Here is an 18684-nt window from a genome sequence, read left to right on the forward strand (position 1 = left end):
AAAATTGGGCTGAGGTTTTCCTTTTAAGGGAAGCTTTCTCTTTCTAGGGAATATCTTAGTAATTTAGAACACATTCTTATTGACACTTTGGTTCACTCATCTTGTTAAAAATAAATATTGTAGCATCTCGAATCAAATAGAAAATTGCATTTTTCTGTCAGTTACCATCTTAATACTACTTAGATTTGTCATAAGAGTAATAGTTTTTAATTTACTTATGTGGTAAAAGAATATGGCCAGGAGAAGGTAAATATGGCTTATCCAGTGTTCACCTTTTGCGGGACTGGAAATAAATCCAAGGGCATTTTAGTTAAAACAAAACTCCCAAAGCAAACAACCCCCACCCCCCGAGTATTCTTGTAAAGAGATACAATAAAATTGATTAGGCTGTATAGTATTTTCTCTTTGAGTGCATCTTTGTACAGTTGCCAGAACAGTTACTAATACACATAAAATGTTGAACTTAGACACCACTGCTGCTTGTGCCAGGATAATGTGTCTCCTGGAGGCTGAAACTTATCTGCTCAAGGCCCCTCCTGCTCTGTGTGTCTGCATTGCTCATAGTGATGTTTTCCTGTTGCTTCCTTATTAACCTATTGCATGTCATTTAATCTGATCTGTTCTAATTTCCTATGGTCCACCCAATTTCCTCCCATTTCTGAATTCTTATAATTTTGATCAAATATGAATTCATTCTCTTTACTCTTAAGGGTCATTTTTCAGATGGTGGTTATTTCACTCGGTGATGAGTTCATTTTTGGATATTTATCCACAGATAAGAGCATGCTGCTTAATTTCAGTACCTGATACCTCTTTTATTTGTTGAGGTCTTCCAACTTGATGGCTTTTTTTTTTTTTTTAACTTGGCATAGCTAAAGATGAAGGAAATGGCAGAGGATTCATATGGAATACTTACTTTTTATTAAGCCAAGGATGCCCTTAACAGGGAATCCTAAAATAATCTACTTTTTATGGTTTTTCCAACGTCTTTCCTCTCGCATGGCTTAGCCTGGTCTTTTACTGAATATTTAATTTGATGCTTTTCAGTGTTCCCTATCCCTTTCCCCCTTTCTCCTTTTCTCTTCCTTCCCTCTTTCTGCCAGTGCTTTCAAAGGAACATAGCTGTTGTTTCTAGCTTTGTCCTGCAGTTTGGAGGCAATAAGTATTCAAAATCTTATGGATCATTCTTTGATGTAGAATGAGATATTTAAAAAGATGCTTCAAAAATTGAGTGGTTTCTATTCCTGGGCATGTGATATTACCTGAATCCAGAAGATAAAATTTATATCTTTCATTTCTGTAGTATCTTTCATCTTATTTACTTTAAAAACAATAGTTGATATGTCAGTATTTAGTTAGTAAAATTATAGAGTATACAGAACCTTAACACATTTGTGATCATTCACATTGGTTGATGGCACTTATGTGATATTGGCACATTTTCATGTTCAAATGGGTCCTGTGCTTTTGAGACACACCAAAGATGTGAAATGGTTGTTTTTGCTGGATACTTTTACACAGGGTAATGATTGCACAAAAGCAAAATTCACGAAAATGTTGAGATGTGTTCTCCTGAGCTTTAGGCTTCAGAATTTTTAAAATGAGATTTTATCTCAACTAAGAAGAGCCTAAAAATCTAGAAATGAAACAAAAGATATCATATAGTGGAGTTATGCTATTTTAGCCCCTGATTTTGATTTTTGATAGAATTTTATAAAATGCATTAAATATTTTTTTTTTTTTTCTTTTTGCGGTATGTGGGCCTCTCACTGTTGTGGCCTCTCCCGTTGCGGAGCACAGGCTCCGGATGCGCAGGCCCAGCGGCCATGGCTCACGGGCCCAGCCGCTCCGCGGCATATGGGATCCTCCCAGACTGGGGCACGAACCCGTATCCCCTGCATCGGCAGGCGGACTCTTAACCACTGCGCCACCAGGGAGGCCCAAAAATGCATTAAATATTAAACCTGCCCTACCCACCAGAAATATCTAAATGCTATCCCAGTTGCAAGTCCCTAATAAATTTAATGTTGTTTTACTCCCTCTTAAGGGAATATATGGTCCCCTTTAAAGAAGCCAGGGGCCTAGTCATTAACCCCAGAATGATCCACTATCAGTCTATATCAGAAGTATCATGTAATTCTTATTTGTTGCTTCCAAATAGCTTACTTAACTACATGGTCTCCTTTATTGAATAAAGTCACCTATCTCCTTAATACCTTCACTAGCTGGAAGAGAGACATACTATGAGTGTTAATTAGGAGGAACTACATTATTTATCCAGTATTGTGGAGGTCTTGATGTCCATATTTTGCAATCCATTCACATTGATTGTGTCTGTATTTGCTTTAGCTCAAGCCTGGGAGAACATGATGAGTGCCTCAAGCCAGAGCCCTAACCCTAACAATCCTGCTGAATACTGTTCTACTATCCCTCCCTTGCAGCAAGCTCAGGCCTCAGGAGCCCTGAGCTCTCCACCTCCCACTGTGATGGTACCTGTGGGAGTTTTAAAGCACCCTGGAGCAGAAGGTAGGGGACCATGTGCTATTCTCTCTCTTTTTCCTCACCAAGTTCCTCTGAAAAGGTGCTGATGTGATTTTACATCACAAGTCTTTAACACACTGCAGATAAGTCCCTTTGGGTGGTTATTAAAGTGGGAGAACAAGGTGAGAAATGTGTTGAGACTATTTCTGGGCAAGTAAAGAAGAATATTGTGTTGCCTGATATTTTGGAGGCACCTCTAAAAATATGCCAGTACCCTCTCCAACTTAAGAATGGAGTAATTACTTTGCTTTTACTTGAAAAGAGTTGCAGAGTTTGAAATCAGCCTGCAAAATCCTAGCCTCATGCCTACCTTAGTGTTCTTTGCAGGAATTTAGTAAGTGATGAAAATAAGAATTCTTTTTTCTTACCAGCCCATTCTAGTATTGCCTTTTGGAATATATATTGCCATTTTCTCTTTTCATTTTTAATCTATCCCTGTAAAAATATGAAAGTACTGTGTTAGGTACACAGACATTTATAAAATCCAGAACTTTAATTCTGATTATATCATATGATAGGTAGAAAATCATAGGCTCAACTTATTTTAGTTTATTATATCTTAATGATTATGATATTGTCAGATGAAAGGCACTTTGTAAGTTCAGGGGATTATCAATAGTAAAAATAACAAATATTTCCTTAAAACGAGCTGTCAAGAAGTCTCCCCTGATAATTAAACTCTGTCTTCTTTCATTAATTTTATATCTTTTTGTCTAGCAATATTCCTTTCCCCTTGTTAAATAACCCTCCCCTTTTGAAGATCAAAAACTTCTATTGACATTATCATACTCTTCTGAGCTCAGGCTTTCGTTCTTAAAATCTTTATTCTCTTTACTTCATTTGTTGTTTTTGTTGTTCTTCCCTGGTCTCTCTTTGTTTTGGCCGTTTGAATTGATTTTCGAAACTGGATTTAAAGAGATCATTTCGTCAGACTCAGTTTTCCAGCTTTTCCCCATCCTTTTACTAAAATACAGACTACTGCATTTCACTATCTGCACTGCCGGATCAGTCTTTTTCTTCTTCAGTTACACTTTAGCCAAAGATCTGGTCAGTTTGCTTCCCAATTCTTACATATCTGTGCCAACTCTTCTTTTATTAATTAATAACTCTTCAACATTCTTCAAGGCATCTTTTGCCTTTTAAAAATACCGTATCACTTTTCCAGATATTTTATTCCTACAGAAACCTCATACTTTTAGGAGCTGTGGATGTCTATGTCTAGATATTTTTTCCAGGCTATAAGTTTATCTCCTAGGCACTTCAAACACCTTCCCTGGTTTCTCTGTTAGTGATATGGGACAGAGTATGTGACATAATCATAGGCATATTTAATACTTTAAAGCAAAGTGTTTTAAATCTTTACATATAAATTACAGAAGTAAGGAGTATATTTAAATGTGTATTTTTATTAATTTATAACCACTTTTATACAGTTACAATTATATTTAGAAGTATAAAATGCTAGATAGTGATTTCTTTGTACATCTGAGATTGGTGACCTTCTCTTCTTGATGTTAGAAACCCTGTCAATGTCACAGTGTTACCTGTTTTATTTTTCTGGCTCCTCAAGTGGCTCAGCCCAGAGAGCAGAGGCGAGTTTGGTTTGCTGATGGGATCTTGCCTAATGGAGAAGTTGCTGATGCAGCCAAATTAACCATGAATGGAACTTCCTCTGCAGGAACCCTGGCTGTGTCACATGACCCAGTCAAGCCTGTAACCACCAGTCCCCTATCAGCAGAGGTAAGAAAACAAAACAGCAACTAAAATTGAGTACTTACTTTACTCAGCACTGTTCTGCCTCTGTCTTGTCTTTTTCTAAGTTGAGTGGTGACCTTTCTGTGGAACGCTATAGACTGCAGATACAGCTTAGTGCATGTGTGTGTGTGTGTGTGTGTGCGTGCCTGTGTGTGTGTCTAGGGGTAAAATAATGTGGCAAAACCAGTTGTTCTTGTTTGTTCTATATTTGGAAGGTTTTTCAGGAGAAAGATCCTTATAAAGGTTGTTCTCAGGTGAGCTCAGTCTACTACTGTAGCTAGAGGCTGTGCTAGAATGAATCCTGGTCCCTTGATACCTTGGTTTTCAAAGCATATTCCCCAGGTTCTGTGGTAGCTGTCAAGGAGTTGCCGTGGTGAGGAAGGGCCAGGAAATATGAATGTGGCTGAGGAATCCTTCTATTCCTTTGTCTTCAACCTGAGCATCTCTACCTTTTTCTGGTCTGCCTGTTGTGTTTCCAAGTAAGACTTTTAAAAAGGATTCTAAAGCTTAAAAATAAACCACTGACTTAATGGATGGAAGACTCATATAATTTATGTAAGGAAACTAGCTCATGCTGTGCTGTCACATTTACTTTGTCTCTATAGGATACACTGGTCACAGTTTGGGGGCTAATTTTCAGAAGGGTCAAATACTAGCTACATTTTTTTGAGTCTGTGAAAGAATAGAGCCACCTAGGACCATAATTGGAAAGTATACATGTAGGATCGTTTATACAGTGGGTCCCTTTCTTATTGCTGTTTGCCTCGTTGAATATGGTGGTCAAGATTATAATAAGGTGATTAGTTCCAACTAAGTATGTGTGTCTGGCTTTTTTGTGTGTGTGTGGTACGCAGGCCTCTCACTGTTGTGGCCTCTCCCTTTGCGGAGCACAGGCTCCGGACACGCAGGCTCAGCGGCCATGGCTCACGGGCCCAGCTGCTCCGCAGCATGTGGGACTTCCCGGACCAGGGCACGAACCCGTGTTCCCTGCATCGGCAGGCGGACTCTCAACCACTGCGCCACCAGGGAAGCCCTGGCTTTTTTTTTTTTTAATAAAATAAGAGGATCAGAGTTTGGATAAAGTTTTTACCTTTGAAGTTTTCATGGTTACTGTTTATTTACATTTATGTCCAGTAATATTTTTCTAGAAATTTACATAATTTGTGGATTTGGTTATAATTGAAATTGCCTGTTATTAAGATTAGATTTATTGACATACAGAGATAAATTTCCCGTTTGGTGAAGGTACATTAAACCATGTCACTGTCTTTAAATATGTCTAAGTCTGTTTTGGGGGATTTTTCTGTGGCCACAGAGGACAGCAGCCAGAACTGTATGACTTATTCTTCTTTGAATCTATACAATGACTTTGTCAAGAAAATTTCTTTTTTTCTCCAATTGTTTATGTGGAAAAATTTCAAATCCACCGAAGAGTTGCAAGAATAGTACAGTGAACCCCCATATACTCTTCACCCATATTCACCAATTGTTGCCATTTTGCCACATTTACTTTACCCCCCCACACACACACACTTTGTTTTTTGAGGAACCATTTGAGGATTAGTTGCACTTTATCGCTTAATACTTCAGCTTATGTTTCCTAAGAACAAGTGATTTTCTTATGTAAGTACAATATAATTATATGAGATAGAAATTTAACATATAATTCTATGTATTATCAAATATGTAGTCCATATTCAGATTTCCCCAGTTGTCCCATGATGTTCTTTATTCTTTCATTTAAACATGTGTGTGTGTATATATATATATATATATATATATAAATTTCTTATTAAATAAAGTCCTTTTAAAAAAATTAGGATACCATCAAGGATCACAATTGCATTTAGTTCTCATGTTTCTTTGATTTTCTTTAATTTAGAACAGTTCTCCCACTGTTTTTTTTCTCTTTCACATGATGAACATTTTTGAAGCATTTAGGCCATGTTTGGCATAAAGTCCTTAATTTCTGTTTTCTGTTTTTTCCTCATTATTAGTTTCAGATTAAATATTTTTGGCAAGAATAATACTCCCATAAGTGATGGTCATTTCTTAGTGGAACACATCAAGGTGTATCAGTTTGATGATTGGTTAAATTGATGTCTCCTGTGTTTTTCCACTGCAAAAGTAGCTTTTCCTCTTTGCAATTAAAAAGTAAAGTGAGGGGTGATACTTTGAGACTCTGGGTGTCCTGTTCCCCTACAATCTTTCAGTCAATGATTTTACTGTCCTTTATATATATATATATATATATATATCTACTTTTAAAAGATTTATTTATTATTTATTTTTGACTGCTTCAGGTCTTAGTTGCAACACGTGGGGTCTTCGTTGAGGCATGCAGGATCTTTCGTTGTGGCCTCTGCACTCTTCATTGTGGTGCGCGGGCTTCTCTCTAGTTGTGGCGTGTGGGCTCCAGGGCATGTGGGCTCCGTAGTTTGCGGCACACAGGCTCTCTAGTTGAGGCGCATGAGATAAGTAGTTGTGGTGCGCAGGCTTAGTTGCCCCGCGGCATGTGGGATCTTAATTCTCTGACCAAGGATCAAACCCGTGTTCCATGCGTTGTAAGGCAGATTCTTTACCACTGGACCACCAGGGCAGTCCCCTGATTTTACTGTCCTTTGACAATCTTACCTGAATCAATTATAACTAAAGTGTTTATACAGTGATGACTTTTTTCTTTCTACAAAACTTCGTTTACATCTCTTAAATTATATGATAGGTCCTTCTTTTTTAAATTTTTATTTATTTATTTATTTACTTACTTACTTATTTATTGGGCGGTGCTGGGTCTTCGTTGCTGTGCATGGGCTTTCTCTAGTTGCGGCGAGTGGGGGCTGCTCTTCATTGCCGTGAGCAGGCTTCTCATTGTAGTGGCCTCTCTTGTTGCAGAGCACGGGCTCTAGGAGCACAGACTTCAGTAGTTGTGGCGCGTGGGCTCAGTAGTTGTGGCTTGTGGGTTCTGCAGCGCAGGCTCAGTAGTTGTGGCACATGGGCTTAGTTGCTCCGTGGCATGTGGGATCTTCCTGGACCAGGGCTCGAACCCATGTCCCATGCATTGGCAGGCAGATTCTTAGCCACTGCACCACCAGGGAAGCCCCTATGATAGGTTCTTAAAGCATAAATTTTTTGAATGAATGAGGAAGCTCTAGTGAATGACTATTACAGGGAAACAAAGTTCAGGTCAGTTTAAGAGAAACTAAAACAAGTTAGTTATTTTATTTCTGTGCTCTCACATTGTTCAACACTTTATTTTAATATTTATCTGGTAAAATGAGGGAACACAAATTCTTTAGGGCCAGAGTTGAATATATTTTTCTCATCTTTATGACCTAATAGAGTGCCTGGCACTTAAAAGGTGCTCAGTAAATGAAACAACTTCTTTTCATAGATGATATTTAAGTAGAAGCCAGATGACCACTTCTTACAATATCAAAAGGTAGATTCATGCATCACTAAATAGCAAGTTAGAATAGCTTACTTTATTTCCTATTCTAAATCTAACTTTATTGATTTACTTCAAATCAGTAATGGTTAGCCAATACAATTTTCCAAATTTCCTAATAGGACGATGTACTGAGAACACTGCAAAAATTTTAGCAAAAACCCACTAAAAACTTACAGTCCTAAATTATAGATAGTATAGATAAAAATATAAGACATAGGCATTTAAAAAAATAGTTTTAGTCTTTATTCAAGTATAAAATATATATAGCAAAGTACTTAAGGAGCATTAATCTTTAGGAAACACATCATGAACATACATATATGTGTGTGTGTCTCTATATATACATATATATAGAGACACACACCCGTGTAACCACCACCTAGATAAAGATACACAGAACATTTCTATCACTATAGAAGTTTCCTTCATGCCCTTTTTGTGTCAATACCTGCCCCCTTTCCCCCAAGGTAACCAATATTCGGACTTGTATCACCATAGATTAGTTTTGCCTATTTTTGAATTTCATATAAATGGAAAAATATAATATATAATGTTTTGTGTCTAGCTTCTTAAACTCTAATACTTAGTGAGGTATTCCCTGGTGGCACAGTGGTTAAGAATCTGCCTGCCAATGCAGGGGACACAGGTTTGAGCCCTGGTCTGGGAAGATCCCATATGCCGCAGAGCAGCTAAGCCTGAGCGCCACAACTACTAAGCCTGCGCTCTAGAGCCTGTGAGCCACAGCTACTGAAGCCTGAGTGCCTAGAGTCCATGCTCCACAACAAAGAGAAGCCACCGCAATGAGAAGCCTGCGCACTGCAACAAAGAGTAGCTCCTGCTCATTGCAACTAGAGAAAACCCGCGCGCAGCAACGGAGACCCAGTGCAGCCAATAAATAAATAAATTTATTTTAAAAATACTTAATGAGATTTATCTGTGTTGTGTGCATCAAAAGTAAATATTTTTTATTTCTGAGTAATATTCCATCATATGGCTGTACCACAATTTATCTATCTTCCTATTAATGGACATTCGGATTGTTTCCACACTTTGGCTATTTGAGTAAAGCTGCTATAAACATTTTTATACATGTTAAGCAGTTTTTTTTTAATGAGAATCCTATGTATTTTAAAAATATTTTACTTATTTTATTATTCATCTGGTTGCGCCGGGTCCCAGTTGTGGCAGGCGGGCTCCCCAGCTGTGGCTCGTGGGCCCCCCAGTTGCAGCTGGCAAGCTCCCTCGTTGCGGCATGCGAACTCCCAGCTGCAGCATGCATGCGGCACCCAGCCCCCCAATGAGGGCCCAAACCTGGGCCCCTCGCACTGGGAGCACAGAGACCCAACCACTGTGCCACCAGAAAAGTCCCTAAACATGTTAAAAAGTTTTTATATGCTTTTCCTTTAACTTTTTTAAAGCTTTCTTTTTTAAAAATGGAAGTATTATTGATTTACAATGTTGTGTTAATTTCTGGTGTACAGCAAAGTGATTCCGTTATACACATGTATATTCTTTTTCAGATACTTTTCCTTTATAGGTTGTTACAAGATACTGAATATAGTTCCATGTACTATACTGTAGGACCTTGTTGTTTATCTATTTTATGTAAACTGGTGTGTATCTGTTAATCCCAAGCTCCTAATTTATCACCCACCCACCCCTTCCCCTTTGGTAGCTATAAGTTTGTTTTCTAAGTCTGTGAGTCTTTTTCTAGTTTGTAAATAAGTTCATTTGTGTCATTTTTTTTTTAGATTCCACATATAAGTGATATATGATATTTCTCTTCCTCTTTCTGGCTTACTTCACTTAGGATGATAATCTCTAGGTCCATCCATGTTGCTACACATGGCATTATTTCCTTCTTTTTTATGGTAATGTGTGTGTGTGTATACCACATCTTCTTTACCCATTCATCTGTCAGTGGATGCTTAGGTTGCTTCCATATCTTGACTATTGTAAATAGTGCTTAAAGTTCTTTTATATGGCTAATATTCCAGTGTGTGTGTGTGTGTGTGTGTGTGTGTGTATGTACCACATCTTCTTTACCCATTCATCTGTCAGTGGATGCTTAGGTTGCTTCCATGTCTTGGCTATTGTAAATAGTGCTTAAAACTTCTATTTCTTGCTTAAGAAGAATATAGAGCATCATTTTAATAGATCTTTGAGCATATTCTATTAAATTGTTAATTAAGTGGATTTAACCCCACTCAAAATGTATTTTGCAACATTATACTTTATTAAGTGTAGTTAATGTGATTTTCATATTAATGCAAAGAAAAATGAACTTTAAGTTTAATTTCGTGACAAAGTAAATGAAAACTCTTTCATCAAAGTTAATTTTTTTTTATTGTGGTAAAAAAGACATAACATAAAATTTACCATTTTAATCATTTTTAATTACATTCACATTGTTGTACAAGGATCACCCCAATTCTCAAGGTTCAGAAATTACAAGATAATACTGAAAGTTTTTTTCTGTTGCCACTGCAGGTTTAAAAAATATTTTTCTTTTATGGCAAAAGAAACCTTGGTAAAGGAAGCTTTAACCCAGGTTACAAGACCTTTTCTCTCATTACTATGATTTGATGATGCCAAAAGGAGAAACTATACAATTATAAACATTTTCATAGTATAAGCCCGATCCTTGGGAAACCACAGGTTAATGAGTATCTTATGCTGTCTTTCAAAAAGTATGAATTTGAAATTTTCACTTAAATTCCCATTTGTAGTCTTGACTCTATTCTGCAGAAGTCTTCAACTGTGTGTAATGCTCTCTTTGCTAATTTGCTTTTCCTAGACGGATATTTCTCTATTCTCTGGAAGTATAACTCAGGTTGGAAGTCCTGTTGGCAGTGCAATGAACCTTATTCCTGAAGATGGCCTTCCTCCCATTCTCATCTCCACTGGTGTAAAAGGAGGTATGTGGACTTAGATGTTTAAACAGGGATAATTATATATGCCAAATGTTGCCTTCTAACCAAGGGAAGGAGATAGAATCCAAGTGATAACCACCTTTCTCTTCTCCAACAAAAAAGGTGACTACTCAGTGCCATGAAAACCATTGTTGCTGTTACTGACTGTTTTAGAGAAGATATTTATGTTTTTATATTATCATTTCATATGTTGGAGGGATGTATATTATTTTTAATTCCCACTGTGTATAAATGTAGCTTATTGGCAGTTCTTTCTTCATATTCCAAAGCACATAATACTCTGAAGAGTTGCTTATAGTTCTATAATTAGCCCATATGATACAGTCAGTACATCAATTTAACTTCTTGTTTTGAAGTACAATACACATTCAGAAATGTGTATATAATAAGTGGAGAGCTCTGAACTTAAGTAGCAATTTTCTGTTAAAAAATATTTTTAGTGAGTCCTGGTAAGACGCAAAGTTACTAATCAGTCAAAAGAATGCTTACCTTGGGCTTCCCTGGTGGCACAGTGGTTAAGAATCCACCTGCCAATGCAGGGGACATGGGTTTGAGCCCTGGTCCGGGAAGATCCCACATGCCGCAGAGCAACAAAGCCTGTGCACCGCAACTACTGAGCCTGTGCTCTAGAGACCGTGAGCCACAGCTGCTGAAGCCCACGCACCTAGAGCCCGTGCTCTGCAACAAGAGAAGCCATCGCAATGAGAAGCCCGCGCACCACAACAAAGAGTAAACCCCGCTCGCAGCAACTAGAGAAAGCCTGGGCACAGCAACGAAGACCCAATGCAGTGAAAAAGTAAATAAAATAAAATAAAATAAATTTTAAAAAAAGAATGCTTATCTTTATGCAAAAGTTTCTTGTTGATAAATCCAGATCAGCATCCAGTCAGTACATTTTCAGAAAATGGTTTATCAATAATCTCTCCTTTTACCTGGTCTCCCTGCCTTCAATCTTTCTCTCCTTTATTTAATCTTACATATTGGTGCCAGTTATCTTTTTTTTTGAAGTATAGTTGATTTACAGTGTTGTGTTAATTTCTGGTGTACAGCAAAGTAATTCAGTTATACATGTATATATATCCTTTTTGATATTATTTTCCATCATGGTTTGTTACAGGATATTGAAAATAGTTCCCTGTGCTATACAATAGGACCCGTCGTTTATCCATTCTATATATAATATCAATAGTTTGCACCTGCTAGTCCCAAACTCCCAATCCAACCCTCCCCTGCACCCTCCTCCCCCCTGGCAAATACAAGTCTGTTTTCTATGTCTGTGAGTCTGTATCTGTTTCATAGATAACTTCATTTGTGTCATATTTTAGATTCCACATATAAGTGATATCATACATTTGTTTTTCTCTTTCTGACTTAGTTGGCTTAGTATGATAATCTTTAGGTCCACCCATGTAGTTGCAAATGACATTACTTCATTCTTTTTTGTGGCTTAGTAATATTCCAGTGTGTGTGTGTGTGTGAGTGTGTGTGTGTATACACACACACTCACACACACACACACACACCCCGCATCTTCTTTATCCATTTGTCTATCGTTGGACATTTAGGTTGTTTCTATGTCTTGGCTATTGTAAATAGTGCTACTATGAACATAGGGGTGCATGTATCTTTTCAAATTAAAGTTTTGCCCGGGTATATGCCCAGGAGTGGGATTGCTGGATCATATGGCAACTCTTTTTTTAGTTTTTTGAGGAACCTCCATACTGTTCTTCATAGTGGCTTCACCAGTTTACATTCCCACCAACAGTGTAGGAGGGTTCCCTTTTTTCTACACCCTCTCCAGCATTTGTTATTCATAGACTTTTTAATGATGGCCATTCTGACTGGTGTGAGGTGATACCTCATTGTGGTTTTGATTTGCATTTCTCTAATAACTAGTGATGTTGAGCATCTTTTCATGTGCCTGTTGTCCATCTGTATGTCTTTGGAGAAATGTCTCCTTAGGTCTTCTGCCCATTTTTGATTAGGTTATTTTTTTGATATTGAGCTGTTATGAACTGTTTGTATATTTTGGGAATTAAGCCCTTGTTGGTCGCATCATTTGCAAATATTTTCTCCCAGTCCTTAGGTTTTCTTTTTGTTTTGTTTATGGTTTCCTTTGCAGTGCAAAAGCTTATAAGTTTGATTAGGCCCAGTTATCTTTTTAAACGTAGGTATTATCATAGATTGTTCTTGCTTAGAAAATTCAGTGGGTTCCCAATGCCTTCCGTATAAATTACTTACCTTGGCATACAGTGTTCCTTGTAACCTTATCTCAACTTATCTAATTTTATTTCCAGCCAACACCCCAGTACTTTACAGGCATGCTACAGATTATTTACTGTTTTCTGAATATTCACATTTCATACTTGAATGCTTTTTCTTATGCTGTGGAATAGTGGGAAGAGAATGGACTTCAGAGCTGGACCAGCCTGAGTTTTAATCCGGTAACAGTCCATTCCAGCTGTATGATCCAGTGGGCAAGTAATTTTTCCTCTCTGAATCTTTTTCCTAGATTTTTTTTTTTTTTTTTTTTTTTTGCGGTACACGGGCCTCTCACTGTTGTGGCCTCTCCCGTTGCGGAGCACAGGCTCCAGACGTGCAGGCTCAGCGGCCATGGCTCACGGGCCCAGCCGCTCCACGGCATGTGGGATCTTCCCGGACCGGGGCACGAACCCGTGTCCCCTGCATCGGCAGGCGGACTCTTAACCACTGCGCCACCAGGGAAGCCCCCTAGATTTTTTTTTTAATTAGATAACTATAGCTAATTAAGAGTCATTATGAATAATAAATCAGATATCATACCTGAAAGTACATAGCAAGATAATTGGTACAAAGTAGGCATGTAATTAATATTTTTTTAATCTTTCCTCTTTCTAGAGTAGAATACCCTTCTATATGCTAGACTCCTTGAATAACTCCTCAACCTTTCAAAATCCATACTAATGGAAAACTTCTCTGAATCCTCCCTCGACTGTCTTTGTAGTAGTGTTTTACATCCTCATTTCTGTTCAAGTAGAAATTCTTATAGACTGTTAGTATATTAACACATTTTTCATTGTAATTTAGATATTTTATAGGTCTGATTCTTTATTCTCTATAGACCATGAATTCGTTTATTCTGAATTCATGTTTGTGTCTTCTGCTCCTGGGCCTATATTAGGCTCTCAGTCGTGTTGGCTGAATGATCCATACTATCAAACGCAGCTTGTGTCTCAGATAGTTCAACAGTGAACTTTCACATAAAGTTAAGCATTCTTTTGATTGTATAATGCCTTTGCTCCTTTACTAGGACCCTCTAAAAATATTCTTTTGTAAGTAAATTTGCTACTTAGGTTTCAAATTTGGGTTATTTTAATAAATCTTAATAAGAAACTAAATTGGCCTACTCTGCTGTTAAAATAAGATTTCAGGGTTCCATTTTCATTAAATCTAATTGTCAAAATCTCTCCTACCAAGAAGCAGTAACTAGTTATCTATTGTATATTCACTTTCTTAAATCATATTATTATGTCTTAACCAGAATTTTGCTATTTTGTATTCCAGTGGAAAAACTTAATTAAAAATTTTTTTTGAAAGTCACTTAGTATTTCTCTTTTCAGTAAATATTTTCATTGATAGTGTATACATTTCCAAAATACATTCTGGTTTCTGTTGGTCAGTGGGAAATGGTGTTATTTTATACTGAACTCTTTCTTGACTTACACTTAGAGGAATTGTTTCATAAAACCAGTCGCTTATGATACTTTTATTGTCTGGGTGCATTTTTTAAAGTTTGATTTTTTTTAATGGTAAAAAATCTCAACAGTACAAAAGCATATAGAGTAAAAAGTAGGATTCCCCTCTGCTTCAACCCCTAGACATCCTTTCTAGAGGTAACTAGTGTATTATCACTTCCTTGTATATCATGGATTATTTTAAATGTTGGTCTTAGAACATGTAGTATGTGAAATTCTTATTGTGATAAATGGAGGATTTTTGTTAAATCAAAGGGTTGTTTTTAGACTGTGGCCTAAACCATTGTGTGGAGAAGTCTATACATAGGATAACCATGTTATCATCCAAACTGGACTAGATCACTTTTAAGAATGAAAGGGGCACTATTAATATGCCACTAGGATAGCAGATATAAACCTGTGTTCACCCTATTTATAAATCAATTGCTTATCTCTTTCCTGTGAATAATAAGGGCATTCCTCCATCAGATTTCTGTCTTGATTTGTCTCTTTAACCAATGGCTTACATTGTTTTCTCCCCTTACAGACTATGCTGTAGAAGAGAAACCATCACAGATTTCAGTAATGCAGCAATTGGAGGATGGTGGCCCTGACCCACTTGTATTTGTTTTAAATGCAAATTTGTTGTCAATGGTTAAAATTGTAAATTGTAAGTTGGAAATTTGTTTTTTTAAATTAAAATGAGATACTGAATCATTAAATTCATTACACACAAGTATTTTTATGTAGAGCCACATCTTAATGAAAACTGGGTACGGAAGAAGTTGGTTTGTATAAAATTATATATCCCCAAGGACAACTGTTGGACTGATAGCGACTCTTGCTTTTAGTCAAAGGGGTGAGATAGGTGAATTCTCCATGGAGGAAAGCCTTAACTCATCTGAGTTAAGTTCTTCCTGAGATGGGTATGCTAAGCCACAACTCACCACCAGAATAACTGGAGGTGGATAAATTAGCCAGGGGGGTCAATTTACATGCTTGGTTTAAATCCCAGAAACCTTAATCATGGTGCAAAACCTTATTTGGGAGAAGTGTTAACTAACACATAGTAAAACTTCAGTACATCACAATTTAGGACTCAGAAGAAACTTCTCAGTTCTTGATGCTAGCTTCTTAGGTATCAGAATAAGAGAGAGGATAGTAGCCTAGAATCTTGAATCCAGTATGGTATTGGAAAATAGAGAATGCATTTATCCTGGATGAATGTTAATAGGCAGAGTTTTGGAGAGAGGAAGGAAGCATTGGGGAACAGTCCTCCAGTTCCCACTGTGTATTTCTTTTAAGTTGTCCTTGGAAACCAGAAACACCAATATACTAAATTCTTTAGAGGTTGTGTATAAATGAAATGCAGGTTTCTGGTTTGTTTGCTAATCACACCCTTGTATGTTTGGCCAGCTGCTAATGCTTGCCACCTTTCCTTCTAGGATCATATTTTAAAATAATTTGCTGGAAATTTCAATTTACCGTATCTAGTTTAAAAGTTATACTTAGAAAATAGCTAACCTAGAGTTCCTTAAGTGTGCACCATCTTAATATGGTTGGATTGGGCACCTCTTGTTTAGGTATATAAAGAAACAATTCACAGAATGAAAGGAAGGGATCTTTTATTAGTGTTGATTTACATCGTGGTATCCATAATTTTATTAGAACCCTTTTTCAGTTCCATTGGGAATCTTGTTGTGTTGGCATACAAATAATAAAAATATCAAGGATTGAACATTATTTTTGAACTACGTATAGCTTGTGCTGTTGTGACTCTACATAGCCTTAAAGTGAAGAAGTAGAAGTAATTAGTCCAGAAAAGCCATCTGTTTCACTGCTTTTTACCAGATGAAGTCAAGTAAAGTCCTGTTGCTGATTATCTAGAATTTTCTCCCAGGAAAACTATAATTTAAATAGCTAGACTCTTTTAGTCACAGGTTAAATTTAATAAGCATACATCAAAATATATTTTCTTTAGGCCATAGCCTGAATCCACGGCTATAATAATTGCTTTTATTGTTTTTCTTGTTTCTAGTTTTAATTATTTCCCTTAGTAAAGTGATTTAATTATACACACACACACACATAGGTGGGGGAATATATCCTTTAATCATTATAGCTGAGGATGCATAGTTTGGTTTAATTTATTTCATTGTTAATGGAATGTTGTTTCTTTTAATACTTACACCTTTTTATAATAGAAGTTAAAAGTTTTTAGTGCGCTTTCTTTCGCTATTACTTCTTTTACTTCCCTTCCAGTTGTTTTTCTAAGTGTTTGCTTAGAGCAAGAGGCATTGGTATGCTTTATTTTCTGCAATAGTCCTTTGGCTCAGTGGAGTGACAGCTCACAGCTGAATTATACAGACTCAGTGTGATCTATTTTATTCTTTGGTGTATTATAACAAAGATGTCTGTGCATTTCTTAAGGGTAAGGATTGAAAAGAATGTCTTCATTTCTTTTTATTTCATCTATAGATGTGAACAGGAAGTGCTGGTGTTTCACAACCAAGGGAATGCATGCAGTGGGTCAGTCTGAGATAGTCATTCTTCTACAGTGTCTACCGGATGAAAAGTGCTTGCCGAAGGATATCTTTAACCATTTTGTGCAGCTTTATCGGGATGCTCTGACAGGTGGGGATACTTTCTGACTTAGTCTGCACCCTTTACAGATGATAAAAAATTTTGGACTCAAATGCAAAATAATAGTCTTAAATTTGGAAACCTGACATTGGACTTTGGTAGTATTGGCAAGTTAGAACTTGGCATGGTTTGAGGAAGTTATAAATTTTAATACTTTATGTGAAACGTTGTTACTATTTTATAATGGCTAGAATCAGAGTTGTAAGATTATCCATTGACCATGATGTAAGAATATTTTCCTTTGAGTGGCCTAGGGGATATAGTATTGGTATCTGGTAGAAGGAAGCATAATGATAACTTACTACTTCAGTTAACAATATTTATATAATCATAATGTAAATATTCATTTAATTTTCAAGTTTCAAAAACCATTAGCATGGACAACTTTATTATGGTTTCAAAATAAATTGTAAATGTTGTTACCTGTAACAATGTAAAAGTAAATGCATAGCTATTAGAAGTTGGAAAAGACTAAGAATACTAATATAAAGAGATACTATTAAAAGCTGAGAGAGAAGAAGTATATTTAAGTGTATTATTTGATATTACAAAGTTAACCTTCCACAGATTTAACAGAGGAGGTAAGAAGTAGTGTCATTGAGCTAAGTTCTCATTTATCATGATAAAAAGTCAAAAAATAATATCTGTAGTTGATAAATAGGGAAAGTGTAGTATAAGAACTAAAGCAAGTGAATAATAAATGAGATTATCCCTGAGAAGCAAGGCTGGGGTGGGGTGAGGGTAGCCAAGGTATTACAATTATTTTCATATATTATTTGATAATGTTTTAATAAATATATTAAAATAATAAATTATTCATACTTTCTGAATGCAGGTAATTCCCCTTGTGGGATTCTATGTCAAAGAAATTATCTGAAATGTAAAATACACTTTGTACATGAAAGTGTTTATTATACTATTACTTAAATTTAACACAAAAATTTAGAGGCAACCTAAATGCCCAGCTATAGGAAAAAAGTTTAAGTGTGTTATACTTTTTAGATGAATGCATCTTTTTTAGAATATTTTTTAGCTATTAAAAGTAGTATTTTTATGGAAAATGCTCTTGAAATAAGTACAAAAGCATGATATAAAATTTCATCTTTAATGTGGTTATAGCCTATGCATAAAAGATTATGCCTTTATATCATAATTATGACATTTTAGGTAAAATATTACATGAAGGCAAGGTGCTATGTTAGAAATTGACCACATGATACCTGTGAAGTACAGTTCAGTATTTACTGTTCAGTATTTGTGTCAGTTCCAAAATGTATGGGGTTAATTTAAAGTCATCTGGAGCCTCTAGGCCTAAATTTCATTCCAGAAATTAATTGAAACATTCTTTTTTTCCCCCTCAGTTTGAATGTATTCAGATTGCATGTTTATATGGGTTTTGAGAGGGCATCAGGAACTAGGACATGGGAGGTTCATGAATGTCTTGATTAGGAGTTTGTCCTTTATTCTGCAGGCAGTGAGGAGACACTGAAAGAAATGAATGACATAACCAGATTTGCGTTTTAGAAAGATGACTCTAGAAGCAGTATGAAAATGGATCAAAGTCTGTGTGTCTGGTAGCAGGTAGAGCAGATAAGAAGCAATTACAGTGGATAAACAAACTTACAGTGGATGAGCACTAGAATACTGCATA

The 18684-nt window shown here is 36.4% G+C and overlaps 1 protein-coding gene across 1 annotated transcript in view; it reads left to right on the forward strand.

Annotated features, from left to right (window-relative positions):
- Positions 1 to 18684, forward strand: part of ZFYVE9 (zinc finger FYVE-type containing 9) — a 192808-nt gene that overhangs the window by 108253 nt on the left and 65871 nt on the right. Inside the window, exons 6-10 of the mRNA XM_060089797.1 lie at positions 2350 to 2526; positions 4112 to 4281; positions 10542 to 10662; positions 14938 to 15060; positions 16869 to 17024. Of these exons, the coding sequence (XP_059945780.1) occupies positions 2350 to 2526; positions 4112 to 4281; positions 10542 to 10662; positions 14938 to 15060; positions 16869 to 17024 (747 nt within the window). The remainder of the gene's footprint in view (positions 1 to 2349; positions 2527 to 4111; positions 4282 to 10541; positions 10663 to 14937; positions 15061 to 16868; positions 17025 to 18684) is intronic.

This window comes from Mesoplodon densirostris, chromosome 2, assembly GCF_025265405.1.
Source record: "Mesoplodon densirostris isolate mMesDen1 chromosome 2, mMesDen1 primary haplotype, whole genome shotgun sequence".
NCBI classification, from domain to species: Eukaryota; Metazoa; Chordata; class Mammalia; order Artiodactyla; family Ziphiidae; genus Mesoplodon; species Mesoplodon densirostris.